Raw genomic sequence first — 18,115 nt, 5'->3', positions numbered from 1 at the left:
GAACCTCCTGAAATCAAGCTGAATGGAAGTCCTACAACTACAATTACGAAATTAAAGAAGAAGCCACATCGAGACTGGTAGGAGGGTTGGAGGCACAGATAGGCTGGTTCCACACCCACGTGTGGCAGATAAAAATCTGGAGGATACCTTGGCTGTGAAGGTCCTCCCTGAGGAGTGAGGGGTCCCCATCTCACACTAGGGTTCCAATGCCAGGAAGAGAAGTCCCCATAACTTCTGGCTATAAAAACCAGTGGGAACTGAGGCTCAGGGAGGCTGCTGGAGCCCCAGGTAGTTCCTCTTAAAAGGCCCGCGCAGGCACAAACTTAGACTCACACCCTCCAGGCTCCAGCGTGGGAGAGGCAACTTGAAAGGCACCAGAGACCTACAGTGAGGAACTGAGGAGTTTGGCATCGGCGTGAGAGCTGGAGGGGCAGCTTTCTCCCAGATAGACATGCTGATGGAGGCTGTTGCTCCTTTGGTGATCCCTTCCTCCATGGGCCTGGCAGATGGGCACCACACCTGGGACTCCAAAAACCTGGTTCACACTGTTTGCCCCATCCTGGTGATTCCCTGAGGCCCTGCCCCGCCCAACTTTCAGGCCCACCCAAGCTGTTTCCAGTGGCTTTACCATAGGATTTGCCTGTCTTGGCACTTGCTTCAGATTTTCCTAAAGAATCTCAAATAAACAGTACCTGGCCTCAGTGAGCATCATACCTCTAACTAAGTGGCCCCAGTCCTGGCAATAGAAGCAGCCAGCCTTGGTTCACAGCTTGGCTTTGCCTGGGCACCTCCAAGACCAGCACAAGAAGCAGCCTTCTGTAGACTGCTTTGTAGCTTACTCCTGGTGGTCCCAGGTAGAACACAGGCAGAGGCTGACCTTGCCCCAGAGCCACCACACCCAGTGGACAGCTTCAGACCACGTCAAAGAACCACCACACAACCACCTCCACAAGTGACACTCAAGGAGTGGATTCAGTGGATACCAGAGCCCTGCTGAAGTGTTTCTCTGTGTGGTGGCCCCTGCACAGCTGATCCTCCAAGGTAGTCAGAGGTCAGTGGTCAATGAGCACTGCAGTCCTTGCAGCTGATCAGCCTGAGTAAATCCCTCCCATTGATGTGCCAACAGCAATTAAGACTCGATTACAACAGAAGGGTGTACAGTCCATACTAGGGGTGCGCCTCAAGGGCCCAGCTGGGTGGGTGACCAGGGAGGCTGTGCCACTGGACCCTACAGGACACCTACAACAATAGGCCACCCTAGGAAGCCTAGGAGACCTAGCAACTCTACCTAATACACAGAAACAAACACAGGGAGGAAGCCAAAATGAGGAGACAAAAAAACATGTCCCAAATAAAAGAACAGAATAAAACTCCAGGAAAAAAAAAAAAAAAAAACTAAACAAAACAGAGATAAGCAATCTAACAGATGCAGAGTTCAAAACACTGGTTATAATGATGCTCAATAAACTTAGTGAGAATTTCAAGAAACTTAGTGAGAATGTCAAGGAACTTAGTGAGAACCTCAAGAGCAGAAAAAAGGAACAGTCAGAAATGAAGGATGCAGTAACTGAAATAAGGAATAATTTATAAGGACTCAATAGTAGAGTAGGTGAAGCCAAGAAGCAAATCATCGATTTGGAATATAAGGAAGCAAAAAACACTCAACCAGAACAGCAAAAAGAAAAATGAATCTAGAAAAAATGAGGATAGTATAAGGAGCCTCTGGGACAACTTCAAGTGTACCAACATTTGCCATATGGGAGTGCCAGAAGGAGAAGAGAGAGAGTAAGAAATTGAAAACCTATTTGAAAAAATAATGACAGAACACTTCCCTAACTTGGTGAAGGAAATAGACATACAAGTCCTGGAAGCACAGAGAGTCCCAAACAAGATGAACCCGAAGAGGTCCACACCAAGACACATCATCAACAAAATGCAAAAGTTTAAAGACAAAAAGGGAATCTTAAAAGCAGCAAGAGAAATGCAGTTTGTTCCTTATCTACAAAGGAGCTCTGATAAGACTATCAGCTGATTTCTCAAAAGAAACTTTGCAGGCCAGAAAGGAGTAGCAAGAGATATTCAAAGTGATGAAAAGCAACAACCTACAACCAAGATTACTGTAGCCTTCAAAGCTACCATTTAGAATCAATGGACATGTAAAGAGTTTCCCAGACAAGAAAAAGCTAAAGGAGTTCATCACCACCAAACCAGTATTATATGAAATGTTGACAGGTCTTCTTGAAGAATGAGAACAAAACTATGAACAATAAAATGGCAATAAATACATATCTATCAACAATTGAATCTACAAACAAAATGAGCAAGCAGAACAGAAACAGAGAACTTTTTGTTGCTTGTCAGATGGGAGGGGGATGGATAAAAAAGATGAAGGAATTAAGAAGTACAAATTGGGTGTTAGACTGATGAACCTCAAAGGGTAGGTGGGAGGGAAGGTGGGATGAGATAAACCAAAGAACTTCTATGCATATATGCATAACCAATAGACACAGACAATAGTGTGGGGAAGGCAGGAAGGGGCTGGATTGGGGAGGAAGGGGTCAATGGGGGGAAAATGCGGGGGGGACATCTGTAATACATTCAACAATAAAGATAAATTTTAAAAATAAAATAAAATATAATCAGAAAAAAATAAAATAAAGTCATTAAGGTTGTAAAATATTTAAACAATACAATTAACTTTGTAATGAAAATTAATTATAATAGGATCAAAGCAAAAGTAAGTAGGGTGGCCTTGTCCAATAGCCCCAAAGCCCCAAGTGAGTCTCTCTTTTCTCTCTTATAAATTGCAGCTGACACTTGAGCGCCAAGTCCCCTTGGAAAGAATGGCCCTCTTGTTGGTTACCAGCAGAAGGACCACTCTTTTTGGCAAGAGGCTAATATTCCAGCACAGATGCTCAGTGAAAGCCCAGTGCTCTACTGTTTCCTTGGGGTCTGTCTCCAGCAGTGTTTGGGAGAAAGAAGGAGCTAGGCCACCAGAGACCCTGGGGACAAGTTTTACATTTCATTTTGTGAGCTGAACTTTGTGTTTTTGCAGCTCTGTCCAGGTGGTGAGACAGATTGAAGAAGGAAAAGCAATAGGGCATTCCAGGAAGGCTTGGACTCTGGACCATGTACTTGGATGTACCTCAGGACTGCCATGGGCTGTACAGAGTCTGGAACGAATTAATCGCGATAAACAAGGGACAACAGTATTTCCTTCCCTCTTCTTGGTTTCCTGGATTAACAGAGACCTTTGTTTCTGGCCTTGAGTCCTGTCTTAAGCACCCTAGTAGCAAACTCAAATAGGCAGAGAGGGCTGGAGGAATAAAAGATCCCCAAACGTTTTCCTATAACCATAAGCTGACATCCCTGAAGGGCCCTCACACCCTCCCCATCCAATTTCTGGTTGAGGACCAGAGATGAGCTGGTCTTGGTCACCCAGAGAGTCAACATTGGTCTCCCAGTTCAGGGTTTCCTCAGTTCCCTATACTGTCTGCATCCCCCAAAGCAGTATGCTAGGATATGTCCTCACTTCAGTATTGGTGGGAGCCAGGGGAAGACCTAGCAGGCCTTGTTTCCCATGAGGAAAGCCCTAGAGCAGTCTTCTGGAGGGTGTGGGCAGTGAATCTGCAAGATCGGGCATGCCCAAAATGGAGAGCGTGCTCATGGACACTGGGAGCCGGGAGGACCAAGCTCATCAGCCAAACACACCAGTCACCAAGCCCAGGGCCTGTGGGAGACAAAGTTAAACCCCAGCACCTGAGTCAGAGGCAGAACATTCAGTGCAGGCTGGCAGGACCCAGGCCAGCCTCTGAAATGCATTGCCCAACAAACTGGTCATGGAGGAGATTTCTCTGTCCTCAGCAGCAGCTCTTCTCTCCTCATTCCATGGTCTCATAGTGGCTAGGTCAGCTTCTATCCAGAGCAAACCACATGAAATATAAGTCACTAGGGTCTATAGTTTGACGAAGTTAAATCCCACCATGTGCTTTTTAGAGCTTTTGGTTCAGCCTCTTCAAATCATGAATCATCAAACCAAACCACAGTCCCTGGCTTCATTTAGAAAAATGCCATTGGCTAAGGAGGACTTGGAATGGGGTGTCAGCTGCCCCCCTTTGGGGAGAGGGTGTACGATGGGAGAGAAGTGCCAAGACAGAAAAGAGAGAGTTGAGGAGTTCAGGTCTCAGCAGAGCTGCCTGTCTCTCCACCCACCGTGGGTCCCCGCAGCCTTGAGACAAGACTACGCTGAGCCTTCCTGGTCACCAAGTGTCAGCCCAGGGCAGGGACGAGCTAAGCAGTGGGATGGAAGAGCTGTACTGTGAACCAGGGGCTGCTGGTTGTTGCCCAGAGCCATGCCCCCAGAGGCAGACTGCAGCCTCACTTCATGTCCACATTTGTCCTCAGCACTTAGGGGTCTCCCTTCCTCCCTGTACCCCATGCCCCAGGCCTCCTGCATCCTCGTGGATGAATTCAGTGTAAATCACTCCTGCGTGGCTCCCAGATGGAGGCTGCACTGATGTCCCTGGCATAGGGAACTGCTTCCATGAAGTGTGCCAGGTTCCCAAGTTCTCTAAAACTATAAAGGGGAAACAAAACAAAATGAAAACACAAACAAAAACCACGCTCTTGGGTCCAGCCCTCAGTGTACACCGCACTCCTCTTGGCAGTTCTGCAGAGGTCCGGCTCAAAGTGAGGGCCAAGTCTTCCTGGCTCGGGCAGGGCATTGCTCAGCTTCCAGCCTCCAGCTCCCATGCTGTTTTGTGCAGGGATTGCTGCTGATGCTGGGTGAGTGGCTGGACCGTGGTCCAGCGGCCAGAGCCCTAGACTGGGACCCAGGAGACTTGGGTCAGACACTAACTCTGTGTGACCTTGTGTGTGAGCTCCCGAAGCCTAAATTTCCATGATGGGAATAATTGCGATGAGCTACACAGAGCAAGTGGGACAGTGCCGGTGTGCTCATCAGAGTAGAACCCATGTGAGGGCAGCAGTTCACAAGTCTGCCTTCACCCTCCCTCGCTCCCTCTGTCACTACAGACTGTGCCTTTGGCAAAGTTGGCAACTATAGAGCTGAGGCCTTGGAGCTGGCCTGTCTTCTGTGTTAGTCATCAGGGGAGACCAAAGTCACTGCAGCCACAGCAACAGAACACTTTCACAGAAGAGGAGTACTCTGAAGTCCCCACCAATGGCCCAAGTTCCTGGCTGGATAACCTCCAGGGGCTCACCATGTCCAGGGCTCTCAGTACAGGACGCTCCAGCTGGCCAGGCCCCAGGGAATTGAACAGGATGGGGCAGGGCTAGATACACACCTCTTGGCACCCCACCAGATACAGATACAAAGATAGACGCATGCACCCTTGCTGGTCACAGCCTGGTACCCAACCCTGCCCTGGCACATTCGTCCCACGCAGGGACTGGGTCCAGAAGCTCAGGCCAATTGTCCAGCATTCATATCTGTCCCAGAAAGAGTCTATGATAGCTCCAGGCTCAGGTTTGTGTCAAAATCCAAATGCCAGGGCCTTCCTCAGCCACAGGGCTTCTGGATTCTAGGGCCAAAGATCCATGGGCAGTGGGGTGCCCCTCACTTCACACTGGGCTCATGCAAGATTATCCTGAGAGCCCTGATCAGGTGCCTCAGGCCAATCTTGTCCCTAAAGAGCCAGAGCACAGTGCCCCCCACCTCACCATCCTTTCTTTCCTTTGACACATTTATGACCCATGTGTAACAGGCATGAATGTTTAATTGCACTTAAGAAAGAGTGGCAAAATATCCAAACCGGATTTTTCTAAATCTGAGAGAATCCCTAAGAAGCTCCCCTCGCCTGAGCTCCTGTGCAGCCTCCACAGACATCCTCACAGCATGCCACCGCAGCAGGACACGTGAACACCGCAGGGGCCTCCACCATTTCCCCTGCGGGAGGAAGCCCCATCTCACTTCCCAGCCTGGGCACTTTCAGAGAATGCGATCCTCTAGGGGACAACCCAGCTGTTCATTCCATGGGGCCAGCACTGCGAAAGGCCTCAGAGCTCAGGCAGGCCCCAAACTCCGAACATTGTTACTTCACCTCAGATCAATATGAGCCTTGCTGCAGAGGAGGGAAAGCATCTCTCTTCATGTCATTGTGTGCATCTGCTCCCACAAACAATTACAGTCATTTCTGCACTCAATTATTCATACAGCTGCCCCTCCATATATGGAAATAACATTCTGCAGTTCGCTTATCTCCCTTAGACCTCTTTCCAATCAGTACATATAGAGCCACTTTTTTATTCTCAGTGGTCACAGGGCATTTAATTGTTCGAATGCACCTCATTTTACTTAGCACAGTCCCCCACTGATGGAGGCTCCTAAGTTCTCAGTGTTATGAGCAGTGGGAGGCCAAACGTTGCTACACATCTTGGTGCATGGATGTGATTGTTTTTGAATAAATTACTAGAAGCTGAATCGTAAAGTCAAGGGATATAACTATTTTTAAGGTTTATCTACAGTCCACTTCTAAGTGACTGTTTTCATCCCCAGGTGTAATCTGGCCCCAGCTTGTCATCGTTTCCTTTAAAAAGCCCCCAGCTCAACTCCTGCTTTCTGCCAACAATAAATGCCCAGTGGGCACTCTGAGAATAGTCCTGAGGCCCTGCCTGCGTCCAGGCCTCACTCTCTCCACCCAATTCCTCCCTACCCTCTGGCTAAGGGATAATTGTCTACCTTTGTCACATCAGGTTTCTTAGGGAAGGATGTTTGTCTTGGGAAAAGGTAGCAACTGAAGACAGTCATCTGGGGCAGAGTGCCAAGCTGGAATCAGCAACCAAGTTGAGCACCCACGATCTGTGGATCCTCAGGTGGCATGACCCACACGGCCAGCCAATCTCATTCTCAAAATTTCTGGGTGGGTGTGGACTCACACCACCATACTACGCCACCTCCAGAGGAGGACAAAGTCAAGCTTGGCCACAGGGAGCCTCCTTTTTTAAAACTGTGATTAAATATACTACCTTAGTCGTTTCAGGCTGCTATAACAAAAATACCACAGACTGGATGGCCAGTTACTCAGTGGTTAGAGCACTGGACCATGGGCTGAAGAGTCATGGGTTCGATTCCTGGTCTAGCACACATACCTTGGTTGCAGGTTTGATCCTTGGCCTAAGCTGGGGTCATTCAGGAGGCAACCAATCGATGTGTCTTTTTCACATCGATGTTTCTTTCTCCCTCCCTTCTTCCCTCTCACTCTAAAAAGCAACGGGAAAATATCCTCAGGTGAATTGCCAAAAAAATATAGAGTACTTATACAACTCAACAAAAGGAAGACAAAGAATCCAATTTAAAAGTGGGCAGAGGGCCTAAATAGACACCTCTCCAAACAGGACAAACAAATGGCCAAGAGACATATGAAAAAATGCTCAATGTCACTAATCATCAGAGAAATGCAAATTAAAACAACTATGAGGTATCACCTCACACCTGCCAGAATGGCTGCCATCAACAAATCATCAAACAAGTGCTGGAGAGGGTGTGGAGAAAAGGGGACTCTAGTACACTGCTGGTGGGAATGCAGACTGGTGCGGCCACTATGGAAATCAATATGGTGTTTCCTCAAAAAATTAAAAATTTGACCCAGTGATCCCACTTCTAGGAATATCTTCTAAGAAGCCTGAAACACCAATCAGAAAGAATATATGTACCCCTATGTTCATAGCAGCACTATTTACAATAGCTAAGATGTGGAAACAGTCCAAGTGTCCATCAACAGATGAGTGGATAAAAAAGCTGTGGTACATGTACACAATGGAATACTATGCAGCTAGATGTAAGAAAGATCTCTTATCTTTTGAGATGACATGGAGGGACCTGGAGAGTATTATGCTGAGCGAAATAAGCCAGTCAAAGAAAGACAAATATCACATGATCACATTTATTTGTGGAATATAATCAACAAAATAAGCTGATGAACAAAATAAACCCAGAGACACAGAAGTAGGGCTCAGATTGACAAAAATCAGAGAAAAGGGTAGGGGGAGGGAAGAGATAAATCAAAGAACTTATATGCATAAATTCTGGGGTGAGAATTAAACACACACACACACACACAATTATTTACCCTTTTGTAACTTGCTTATTTCACTTAATATGTCTTCAAGTTTCATCCATGTTGCAGTATATGTCAGAATTTCCTTCCTCTTTTTTCTTTTTTTTCTTTGTTATTATTTATTGATTTTAGAGAAAGAGGGAGAGAGAGAGAAACATCAATTTTTGTTGTTCTACTTATTTATGCATTCATTGGTTGATTCTTTTACGTGCCCTGACCAGAGATCAAACCTGCAACCTTGGCGTATCGGGATGATGCTCTAACCAACTGAACTACCCGGCCAGGACAGAATTTCCTTCCTTTTTGAGGCTGAATGATATTCTAAGTATATAACACATTTTGTTTATTCATTTATTGGTCAACAGAAACTTGGGTCATTTCCACCTTTTGGCTATTGTGAATAACGCTGCTATGAACATGGGTATACAAATATCTGTTCAAGTCCTTGATTTCATTTCTTTGGGGTGTATACACAGAAGTGGAATTGCTGGGTCACATGGTAGTTCTGTTTAATTTTTTGAGGAATCACCACACCATTTCCCACAAGGGCTGCACCATTTTATAGTCCCACTACCAGTGCACAGGGGTTCCATTTTTCTACAGCCTCAGCAACACTTTATTATTTATTTATTTTTTGTTAATAGCCATTCTAATGGGTATGAAATGGTATCTCAGTGTGGTTTTGAATTGCACTTCCACAGGGAGCCTTCTTAAGGTCAGGATATTTCTAATCCTTTTGTTAGGAAGATGGTCCACTTGAAAGGAGCCTGGGTGTGGAGCGGGCTCCTACACCACCTTTAATCCTAGAGCCGGGCAGAGGCTCAGGCATCCCACCCCACACCTATACTTTACCCTCTCAGATCCTGTGGGATGATCAGGAGGCCTGAGTTTTTAAAAACTAAGGTAGAACAGGAGAGAGAAGTCTGCCCTGCGCCTGGAGGGACCTCAGGCTTAAAAGGAAGATGGCATCAGAAATCGCATCCCACCTTCCACACCAGCTAAAGCTCTAACAGTTTACCCTATGATGCTCACGCAGCTCTAGGAGGGGAGAGTGCAGACAGGGGAGATCCTGCTATTTTTACCAACACCAGGGCACTTTCTACTGGGCAAAACTATGGAGAGACCAGGTAAGGATTCTGAGAGCAAGTCATAAAACAGCAGAGCAAAGTGAGGCTCAGACTGGGGAATTGACTTGCCCAGAGTCACACAGCAAGTGGGAAGACAGAGAGCCAAAGTAATGATCACATGGCTTCTTCCTGGCTGTCTTCCCGGGCCCCTGCCAGGTGACCTGGCACACGTCTTGCTCCAGGGCAGATGTCCTTGGAGTGCCACATTCCTCTGGTTTCCAGTCTACTGATCCTATCTATCACTTCCCATGACAACCACACCCTGCAGGTTCTTTGCCTCACAACCCGGGTACAGGTCCCAGGGCCCAGACAAAAGCAGCAGCCACGTGAAATGAGGTTTGTTTGGCATGACTGGCTCAGCCAGACAAGCCTCATTTCCTTTCTGATGGGGTAAGACATTTCAGTTCTAAGAAAAAATTGCTTCCAAGGAATGTTTGAACTCCAACTCCTGGAAGAAACCAGAGGATGGGGTGCCTGGAAGTGTGGTGGAAACTTGTTCATCTCATTTCCTTGACCTCTCCCACCCTCCCCAGCTTCCCTGTCACCAGCAGCAACACTCCGACCTGGGGAGGTTTCACTCACATACCTCCACGGGCACCCACCTACCTGGGCACCACAGCCCTGCCCCCAAAGGTGGGTCACCAACTTGGCATCCAAGTCACATTCTCACATGGAAAAGAGCTACTTTATGGGGGAGAAGGGTATGTGGTGCCCACCAAATCCACACTCATGACTAGTGGGCTCTGCCAGGTTCATACTTGGTCTGGGTCCCATGTGAAATGGGAAACGAGAGACAGAGCACTTCCCAAGGAAACGGCCAACCCCAGGCACCTCTTCTTTGACCAAGAGGGTACTTGACCCTCTTTCTTCTACCTTCTTCTCTTCCTGTACCCTTATAGCTCAAAGGGGGATTCAAGACCCTCTCCCTCCCCAAGGCAGTTATTCCAAATACCTTTGTTTAGGTGAGGTGGGGGAGGGGTGGGAGAGCACCACTGTTAAGGTCCTGGGTGTCTCCAGAAGAGAAATGGTCACTTACTCTGAGGTTTACCTGCCCAACCGCCAGAGTTAAGCCCCATAAAATAAAGAGCTCCACTATGTCTGACGTGTGTGTATATTGGTAATGTGTGTACAGCAGCTTATACATACATGTCAGCAGGTGTCCACATGCATTTAAAAAAATAACATTTTTTTGGAACATGTATGATTATTATGAGCCATGCATCTTCTAAGTGCTTTATAAGTATTAACTCACTTGTTCTTTGTAACAACTCTATGAAATAGGTATTGCTATCTTCATTATACAGATGAACACACTGAGGCAGAAAGGCTAAGTCATCTGCTCAAGGTCACAGAACTGACAAGAGGCATTCTGGCCTCTCACAGGCAGTTCAGGTGTATTGTGCATGCTTGTGTGTATGCTTCTGTGTGGACATGTATGTCTTTGGGGAGGGAAGGGTGCTCCACGTAACCCAGACCTTACAGCTTGCGAAGCCCTGAAAGGCAACACTTTGTCCAAAGGGCCAGAATCTCCTGTTCAAAGGTCAGATCTGAGCCCAAGCCACCTCTGCTCAGGCCTGGGACACAAGGGATCCTTCCAGCAGTCACAGGGATGAGTGGAGACAGCCAGATGGCCGGGGATAGGGAGTATAAGGGGCTGCCCTTCCTGCTCCTATTTCCCAACTGGTCCCACCTTTGAAGCCCCATCCTAGCAGGGCCTGCAGCTACCACAGCCCGGACAGCTGGGGTGACCTCTCCTGCACACTGGTTTCCTCTGGCCCATTTCTTCCAGATGCCAGCTTCATCCAAGCAGCATGTAAGAGGCTGCTGCTGGGTATTTAGGTGTCTCACATTTTGGGGTCACAACTAAGACCCTTTATTACATTTCCTGGGGCTGACAAGAAACCTTGTTTTGGGTCATAGTGATTAAATGACATTTTGAACACCTTGTGTAAGTGGCTCGGACAACTATCTCAGGACTATTCTGGCATTTACTGAAAATAGCAGAAATGTGGCCAGAGGAGTGCTTGGGAAATTCTAGTTGCAAGTGGCACTAGCTACTATGTAATGAGTACCTGTGAGGTGTCTGTCATTGCTTCAGATACTTGATCTTTTTTCAGCCTCAAAAAAGTCTCTATGTGTTATTATTCCCATTATACAGATAACAAAATGAGGCTTAGATGGGGAAATGGCTGTGTTAAACAAAAATCTTTTCCTTTTTTAAAAATAAGGTTTTGTTGAGCCAAAAATGCCAGACTGGTCTTGGAGCATGAAGTCTAAACCACCAGCGGCATGGCTAGGTACGAAAGACAGTATGTTCATTTTGCATGCGGTTTCTATACAAGTCAAGGGAAGGGGGAGGAAAGAGGTAGTCTGAAAGGATTTACAGGAGCTACAGGCAAAGGGGTGGGAGAGGTGAAGCAGGGCCAGCTCCGGGAGAGCAGAGTCCGAATAAAGAAACGTCTGCTCTGGTGGAGTGGCTGTGGGCAGCAGTCCAGAAAGCCCACGTGCAAAAAAGGGCGGTGGGGCGCTCCTGGAGTTAGAAGGTGGCTGGCTAAAATCATCTGAGGATATAGGCACCTGGAAATTAATCCAAAAGTCCAACAGGCAAAACAGGAATGTGAGAAGTCTTCTGTGAGCTGGCCCGCGGCGTGAACAGACTGACAGTCCCATCTCTTTCACTCTCAGGCCACTGGAACTTAATTTAGAACATCTCAGCATTTTTTTCTTATCAGCTGATTCCAGGGACGTATGTGTACTCCAACCATGTGATTCCTGGGTAGTATGTGGGGATCCTGCTATCCAACGCCCCAGCCACGACGACACCCTGAACCAGGAGGCACAGAAGGCAGACCTCTGCTTTCTTCAGAGCCTCCCAGCAGGCAGCCCCAGTCACTGTCCACCAACTCTGGGAGAGCCCAAACACTTTATTATTTTTTTATCCTCACCCAAGGGCATTTTTGCGTTTATCTTCAGATAGAGCGGGAGGGAGAAAGGGAGGAGAGAGAGAGAGAGAGAGAGATTGACTGGTTGCCACCCACACGACTCCAATCAGGGCCAGGGACAAACCACAACCAAGGTACGTGCCCTCAGCAGGAACTGAACCCAGGACTCTCTGGTCCGCGGGCCGACGCTCTAACCGCTGAGCCAAACTGGCCAGGGCTAGCCCAAACACTTTAAATCAGAAGAGAAACCACCTGCAGTTACAAAGATAGGGACATTTATTTGTGTTATATTACTGGATTTTAAAGGCAAAAATACAGTTCTGTTTTGGACATCAAAGTCAGACATTCCCCCCTTCCACTTACAATGGTAAATACATATATTTGCACACACAGGAAATCAAAATACACAGCCCAACAGGTCTCCAGGGCAGGAAAGCTGCTGTCCTGGCTGTGTAGGACACCCCATGGCCAGCCCTGAGGTCAGCAGAGACCATGCCCAGGCTGAGAGCCAGCACCAGCATTTCCTTTACCCTCCTGAACCACCTCTGCCCTCTGATCTTTTCCAGAAGCCACTTTACAGGGTCACCAGGAACGAGAAGGACTGAAACAAAGGCCAAAGGCACATACATGAGAACTTCATGGTGACGACTTCCAGGTAAAGGAAATGCTCCCTGAACCCTCTGCCCTGGACTCCGCAGGGAGGAAACAGGACCTACAGCATCTCATGAACCAGGCAAGCATCCAGGCCCAGGTGACCCCCATGAGAGCACCAGAAGGTCAGCAAACAAGGAACAGATGATGCAGGATTTCCCTCGGTTCTGAGAATGAACCACATACTTGAACATTCCAATGCAATATAAAGGAAAATATAACAAAACAAAAAAAGAAGAAGAAAACTGTCTTAATTTTTTAAAAGAGTAAAGTAAGTAACAGAGTTACTTCCCAAGGTATTTGTCTTTCTTTTAAGGCACTTTGGAAAAGTGAGGATCTGGGGTCAGAAAAAGAGGTCTTCATTCTTTGCATTTCCCAAAACTCCTTCTCAGTGCAGTTGTTCTGAGTTTTATTAATGTCACTGTTAAGGAGCAGGGAATTGACAGAAGGAATACTATTTGCATAGCCCAAATGCTTCTGCAGTGGGAAATAAACTGTAATCAATACAAAGTCTTCTGGAAAAAGAAACAAGTTAGCATCTGAGATGCTCAAAGCAATAAAGGCACAGGTAAGACTGGGCTGGAAACCAACTCAGCCTCCACACTGAGGCCTGCTTCCCAGGAGGTCCGTGGTAGAGGTCCGAGCTGCCACCAGCTGAGACGTCAACCCTGGGATTAAACAGCTGACTTTCATGGCCTTAGCCCAGACTGGACCCAGTAAGGGCACCCAGTGGTAGAAACTGCCTCATGCATCTCAGCCAGGCAGTCTAAGCCTCCCCCGGCAGAGGCGGGTTTGGAGAAGAGAAGCGGTGGGTCAGCCTCCCTGGAGTGGGAGCACCTACCTGCTAAGAACCCGAGGGGGAAAGGAAGGCTTTAGACACCAGAGTGGTCATGGGGGAGTGTGGGTGGGTTCAGCTGAATTTCTTTCTAGGTTTCTAATTAAAAGGCACATTCATGCTGGAGAATGAACAGTCTATTTGACCCTGAGTGCCACAGGCAAGTTTTAGGGAACAAGCAAGAAGCAAAGGAACAAAAATGGGAAGGGCAGGAGGGGGAGGAAGGAGAACCAGTCCTGCAAGGTGGACAGGCAGTGTGGGGCAGAACCTCCAAGGGAGGCAGACCCTAGACTCCACGAGATGCTAGAACTGAGGTTCCTTCCACCTTCCCAGGCTAGGGGCCAGTAACAGACCTACCTGATTGCTGTCATTTACAACTCTAGTCTAGGGCCCTGATGGGAGGTCTTGGGGTGAGGGGTGCGGGGTCAGTTCCAGGAGGTGGTGGAGATTCCCTCTACCCTGTGCACCTGGGGAGGGGAAGGAGGTAGGGAGCCCTGCCCGGCAGGCCCAGGCTTCCACCTTCCCGCAGAGGTCTGGGAGGCCTTGCCCTCATCAAAGGACCCAAAGGTGATTTTGCTCTTCACAAAACCTGACCTGCTCTAAAACAAAGGCCTGCTCATGGCCACTACAGCATACAGAATTTTTTCCCCCTAAAAAAATGCTCAGTCCCCTCCACACATTTAAAACACCACCATAAAAATACATAGGAAATTCAAGTTTACATAGCATACTCAGAAAAATAAATTGCCATGATTTAACACTAAACAGCTATGCAAATCTGGATCAACACAAAATCAAGCTAGATCAGTCATCAGAATTCAATTTGGTCTTTAAAATACTACAAACTACACACAGCTATTTTTTTTTTTAAGTTTTACATTCAGAAATCAGGCAATCTGGAGAAAGGCCACCGAATGTGAAAGCACCCAAGGCTTTTGCTCTGGTGGCTGAAGTTGCCTTGGAATTCACACACTAGCAGGGCATAAGGTCTGAGGCTCAAGTTTTAAAACTCTTTTGCTAAGAAAAGACACACACAGTTTTATAGCACTAAAAGAAGGGGGAGGGGGAAAGGCAGGTGAAATGAGAATAGTTGAAACTGTTTTCCTGTTAAAATATGACAACCAAAAAATATCACACCAATCCAATTCAGCAGCACTCTCCAATTTTTCATGAAGTAAGAAGAATACACAATTTAAAGCAAAAGTCTTACCTATTTCATAACAAATTAGCAGTTTACCACTGGGAACGAGCCCCACAGTCACCAAATTCGGGGCTGTATACAGCTCTGATTCTTTGGGGTAACACCGTGAACACGCTGAGAACCCCCAAAGGCTGATAGTTTCTACACTGACAAACACCTCGGAGAGCTAAGAAGTCACATGCCAAGTCAAGGTGGGGGCACAACATCCCACTCATTCTGGTCCTCTGGAAAGGCATGTGAGTGATGAGCAAAGGGGGCCTATCACTTTGATTGCTCAGAGTGACAGGGACCAGCCCAGCACATTAGCAGAGACACAGCAGAGGTCCCTGGCCATTTTCAGGTCTCTTATCAGTGAAGCAAAATGCTAGCTCGGTGTCCCAACGTCCACTGTGATTTTGGTATATAATGGGTTTCTTTCTATGTCCAACACCTTGTAGGTCAGTGTGTTCAAACCATCAGAGAACATTGTCTCCTTCGTATGTGCAATTCGGTCAAACCTACAAGGAAAAAGAGGGCAAGCGGTTGGTTTCAAAAAAAAAAATTGTTAAGAAAAAAAGCATTAAATGTTTGTACTTCACTGGGCACCCCCTCACCCCCGGACTGAACCCTCCCTCTTCCTCCAGGCATGGAGCCCCCCAGAGCCTCATTTCTGCAGCCTGCCCCATCCTAAAGGGGGAAGAAGGAACACAAACAAACAGAACACACCTCTGAGGATTGGGTTCGTTTTTCTTGTCTCTTGAGTGGCGAATCATCCGACACTTCCCAACCACAGCATTTGGGCGAGATATAGACATACCTTTAAACACTAATCTGCAAGGAGCAAAGGGACAAATCATCGTTACGGAGCTGCCACACGGCTCGAGTCTGAAAGCCGCAGCTGTGAGACCGGTGCCCCATCCACCATCCTGCTTACTGTTCTCACTTGCCCACACCCCAGCCCAGCATGGCATTGGTTAAAACTCACACCCCTTCCCCAGGTGCTTTTACCACTGGTTCCATGGTTTGTGTTGGTGACTATTAGGTTCTGTCATGGAACTCAGTGTGGATGATTAGAGCATAGGGTGTCAGCAGCAGGATGGAGGTGAGGAGGGGAAGTGCGGTTATGGGGCAGAGAGAGAAGCAACTACCTGAGCAACACGAGACAGAGCCAAGTCGTGAGGATGCATGGGCATCTGCCAGAGCATTCTGGGCAGCCAGGAAACCAGAGGCAAAGGCAGGGAGGGAGAGCAAGCAGTGTCCTCAGGGAGCAACACAAGCTTCTGAGGACTGTTGAAAGGGTTTGGGGTTGGAAGGGGCTGGAGATGAGGCTGGAAGACGGGTAAAGGCTGACTCACGAAGGCCTTCTCAAAGCTTCAAGCATCCCAGTGAACAGTGCCAGTGTCAGAAAAGGAAATAATACAGTGGTTCTCAAAGGTTTTTGGCTGAGAAGACATCTCTCTGATAAGCCGTGTAAGAATAGAGAGTACAGAATAAGACTAGAGGCAGCCAGAACAGGGTAGAAGGTTCTGTGTAGGTCTGGGGGAAAGTTAAGAGGCAGGACTAAGTGCTCTTGGATGACGTAAAGGTTTCCAACCTTGCCCCCCAGGGTTGATCTAGTGCCTGGCACACAGTAAGCAGGTGTGCAGTAAGAGTTAGGTCCTTTATTTTTCAAGAGAGCTGCTCCACAAACCACTCATCATTCTAGTCCCTTCACCCTAGGGTGTCCGTACTTGGTGCTCCGGCCCACCCAGCCCTAGCCTTTCTGCCCACTCAGGTCTGTGGTGTCACAGCAGCCCGGTGTTTGCCCAGGTGTGGTACTGTGGAAGCAAGTTTGTTTCTGTCTGGACTCCGCATCCACTGCTTCGGTGCCCGCCCCACGGGGCCACCCTGCCAGTGCTCTGCACGCAGCACTCAGTAAGCGCATGCTTGATGACCAGTCTACACACTGGAAGACTCGAGTGTTCTCCAAGGCCAACATTAAAGACCTGGGTCTAGGCCAAGTTCTCACGGAAAAGTAACCTTAAATGACATGGGTGCTGCTCTGACAGAAACCTTCTATTAATTGGTCAAATCAGTGTATTCCAATTCAGGGAGGCACAAGGGTATATCCTGACATCAAACACAGACAAGTTCAGACTGGCTCACAGATGAAATAGGTGCTTTTACCTTGCAGCTGGCAGGGTTGAAGCCTCCTTTGCCAGGGAGAACTGGGCAGAATGTTGTTTCAAATGCTACTGACAGATGGTTTTACACCATTTGCAATGACAACCTACATAATAAAGGTTTGCCAGCTTCCAGGGAGTCCCAGGGTGTGGATGGGTGGGTTGGCCATGAAATGATGGCTGTTGGGGCCAGTCAGTAGGGTTTCATCACACTACTCTATCCTCTTTGTATATGTTAAAAATAGTCCAAAAAAGTCTGGCAGGTGTGGCTCAGTAGTTGGGCTTCGACCCATGCACCAAGAGGTCACCAGTTCGATTCCCGGTCAGGACACATGCCCAGGTTGTGGGCCCGATCCCCAGTGGGGGGCATGCAGGAGGCGGCCAATCGATGTTCCCTCTCATCGATGTTTCTATTTCTCTCTCCCTCTCACTTCCTCTCTCTCCAAAATCAATACAGGAAAAAAGTTAAAAAAAAAAAAAATTAAAAAAAAAGTCCGCCCTGGCCAGTTTGGCTCAGCGGTTAGAGCGTTGGCCTGCGGTCCAGAGAGACCTGGCTTTGGTTCCTGCTAAGGGCATGTACCTCGGTTGCAGTTTGTCCCCGGCCCTGGTTGGGTGGTGCAGGTGGCAGCCACTCGATGTGTCCCTTTCACATCAATGTCTCTCTCTCTCTCTCTCCCTCCCACTCTATCTGAACAAAAATGGAAAAATGTCCTCGGGTGAGGATTAAAAAAAAAAAAATAGTCCAAAAAAAATAGTACCGAGATTCTGTGAAGAACTTGGGATCCTGGCCAAAGGAACTTGTTTCACACTCAAACAGGACCCCAATGACATGCTGAATTTTTACAAAGGACATGTGTTTACTCCTTCAGTACAAATGGCGTGTGGTATATATCAAAGTAAGCTCACCCTTTACTTGGTTCTCATTTTACATTTTCCAAGGCTAATGTAAAAATCAGAGAAGCTGCCCTGGCCAGGTAGCTCAGTTAGTTATGAGTGTGGTCCAGACATGCCAAGGTTGTGAGGTCAATCCTGGGTCAAGGCACATACAAGAATCAACCAATGAATGTACAACTAAGTGAAACAATAAATCGATATTTCTCTCTTTCTAAAAATCAATAAATTAAATTTTTTTTTTTCCCT

General features: G+C 47.5%; 1 protein-coding gene across 1 annotated transcript in view; it reads right to left on the bottom strand.

Annotated features, from left to right (window-relative positions):
- Positions 1 to 12,408: 12,408 nt before the first annotated feature.
- The window catches only part of B4GALT1 (beta-1,4-galactosyltransferase 1), a 53,072-nt gene continuing 47,365 nt past the window's right edge, over positions 12,409 to 18,115 (bottom strand). Inside the window, exons 5-6 of the mRNA XM_036260709.1 lie at positions 15,540 to 15,644; positions 12,409 to 15,331 (exon numbers count right to left, since the gene is read on the bottom strand). Coding sequence (XP_036116602.1) covers positions 15,199 to 15,331; positions 15,540 to 15,644 — 238 coding nt within the window. The 3' untranslated portion in view covers positions 12,409 to 15,198. The remainder of the gene's footprint in view (positions 15,332 to 15,539; positions 15,645 to 18,115) is intronic.

Source organism: Molossus molossus, unplaced genomic scaffold, assembly GCF_014108415.1.
Source record: "Molossus molossus isolate mMolMol1 unplaced genomic scaffold, mMolMol1.p scaffold_m16_p_14, whole genome shotgun sequence".
Lineage (NCBI taxonomy): Eukaryota > Metazoa > Chordata > Mammalia > Chiroptera > Molossidae > Molossus > Molossus molossus.
This window is presented reverse-complemented; position numbering and strand designations above follow the sequence as displayed.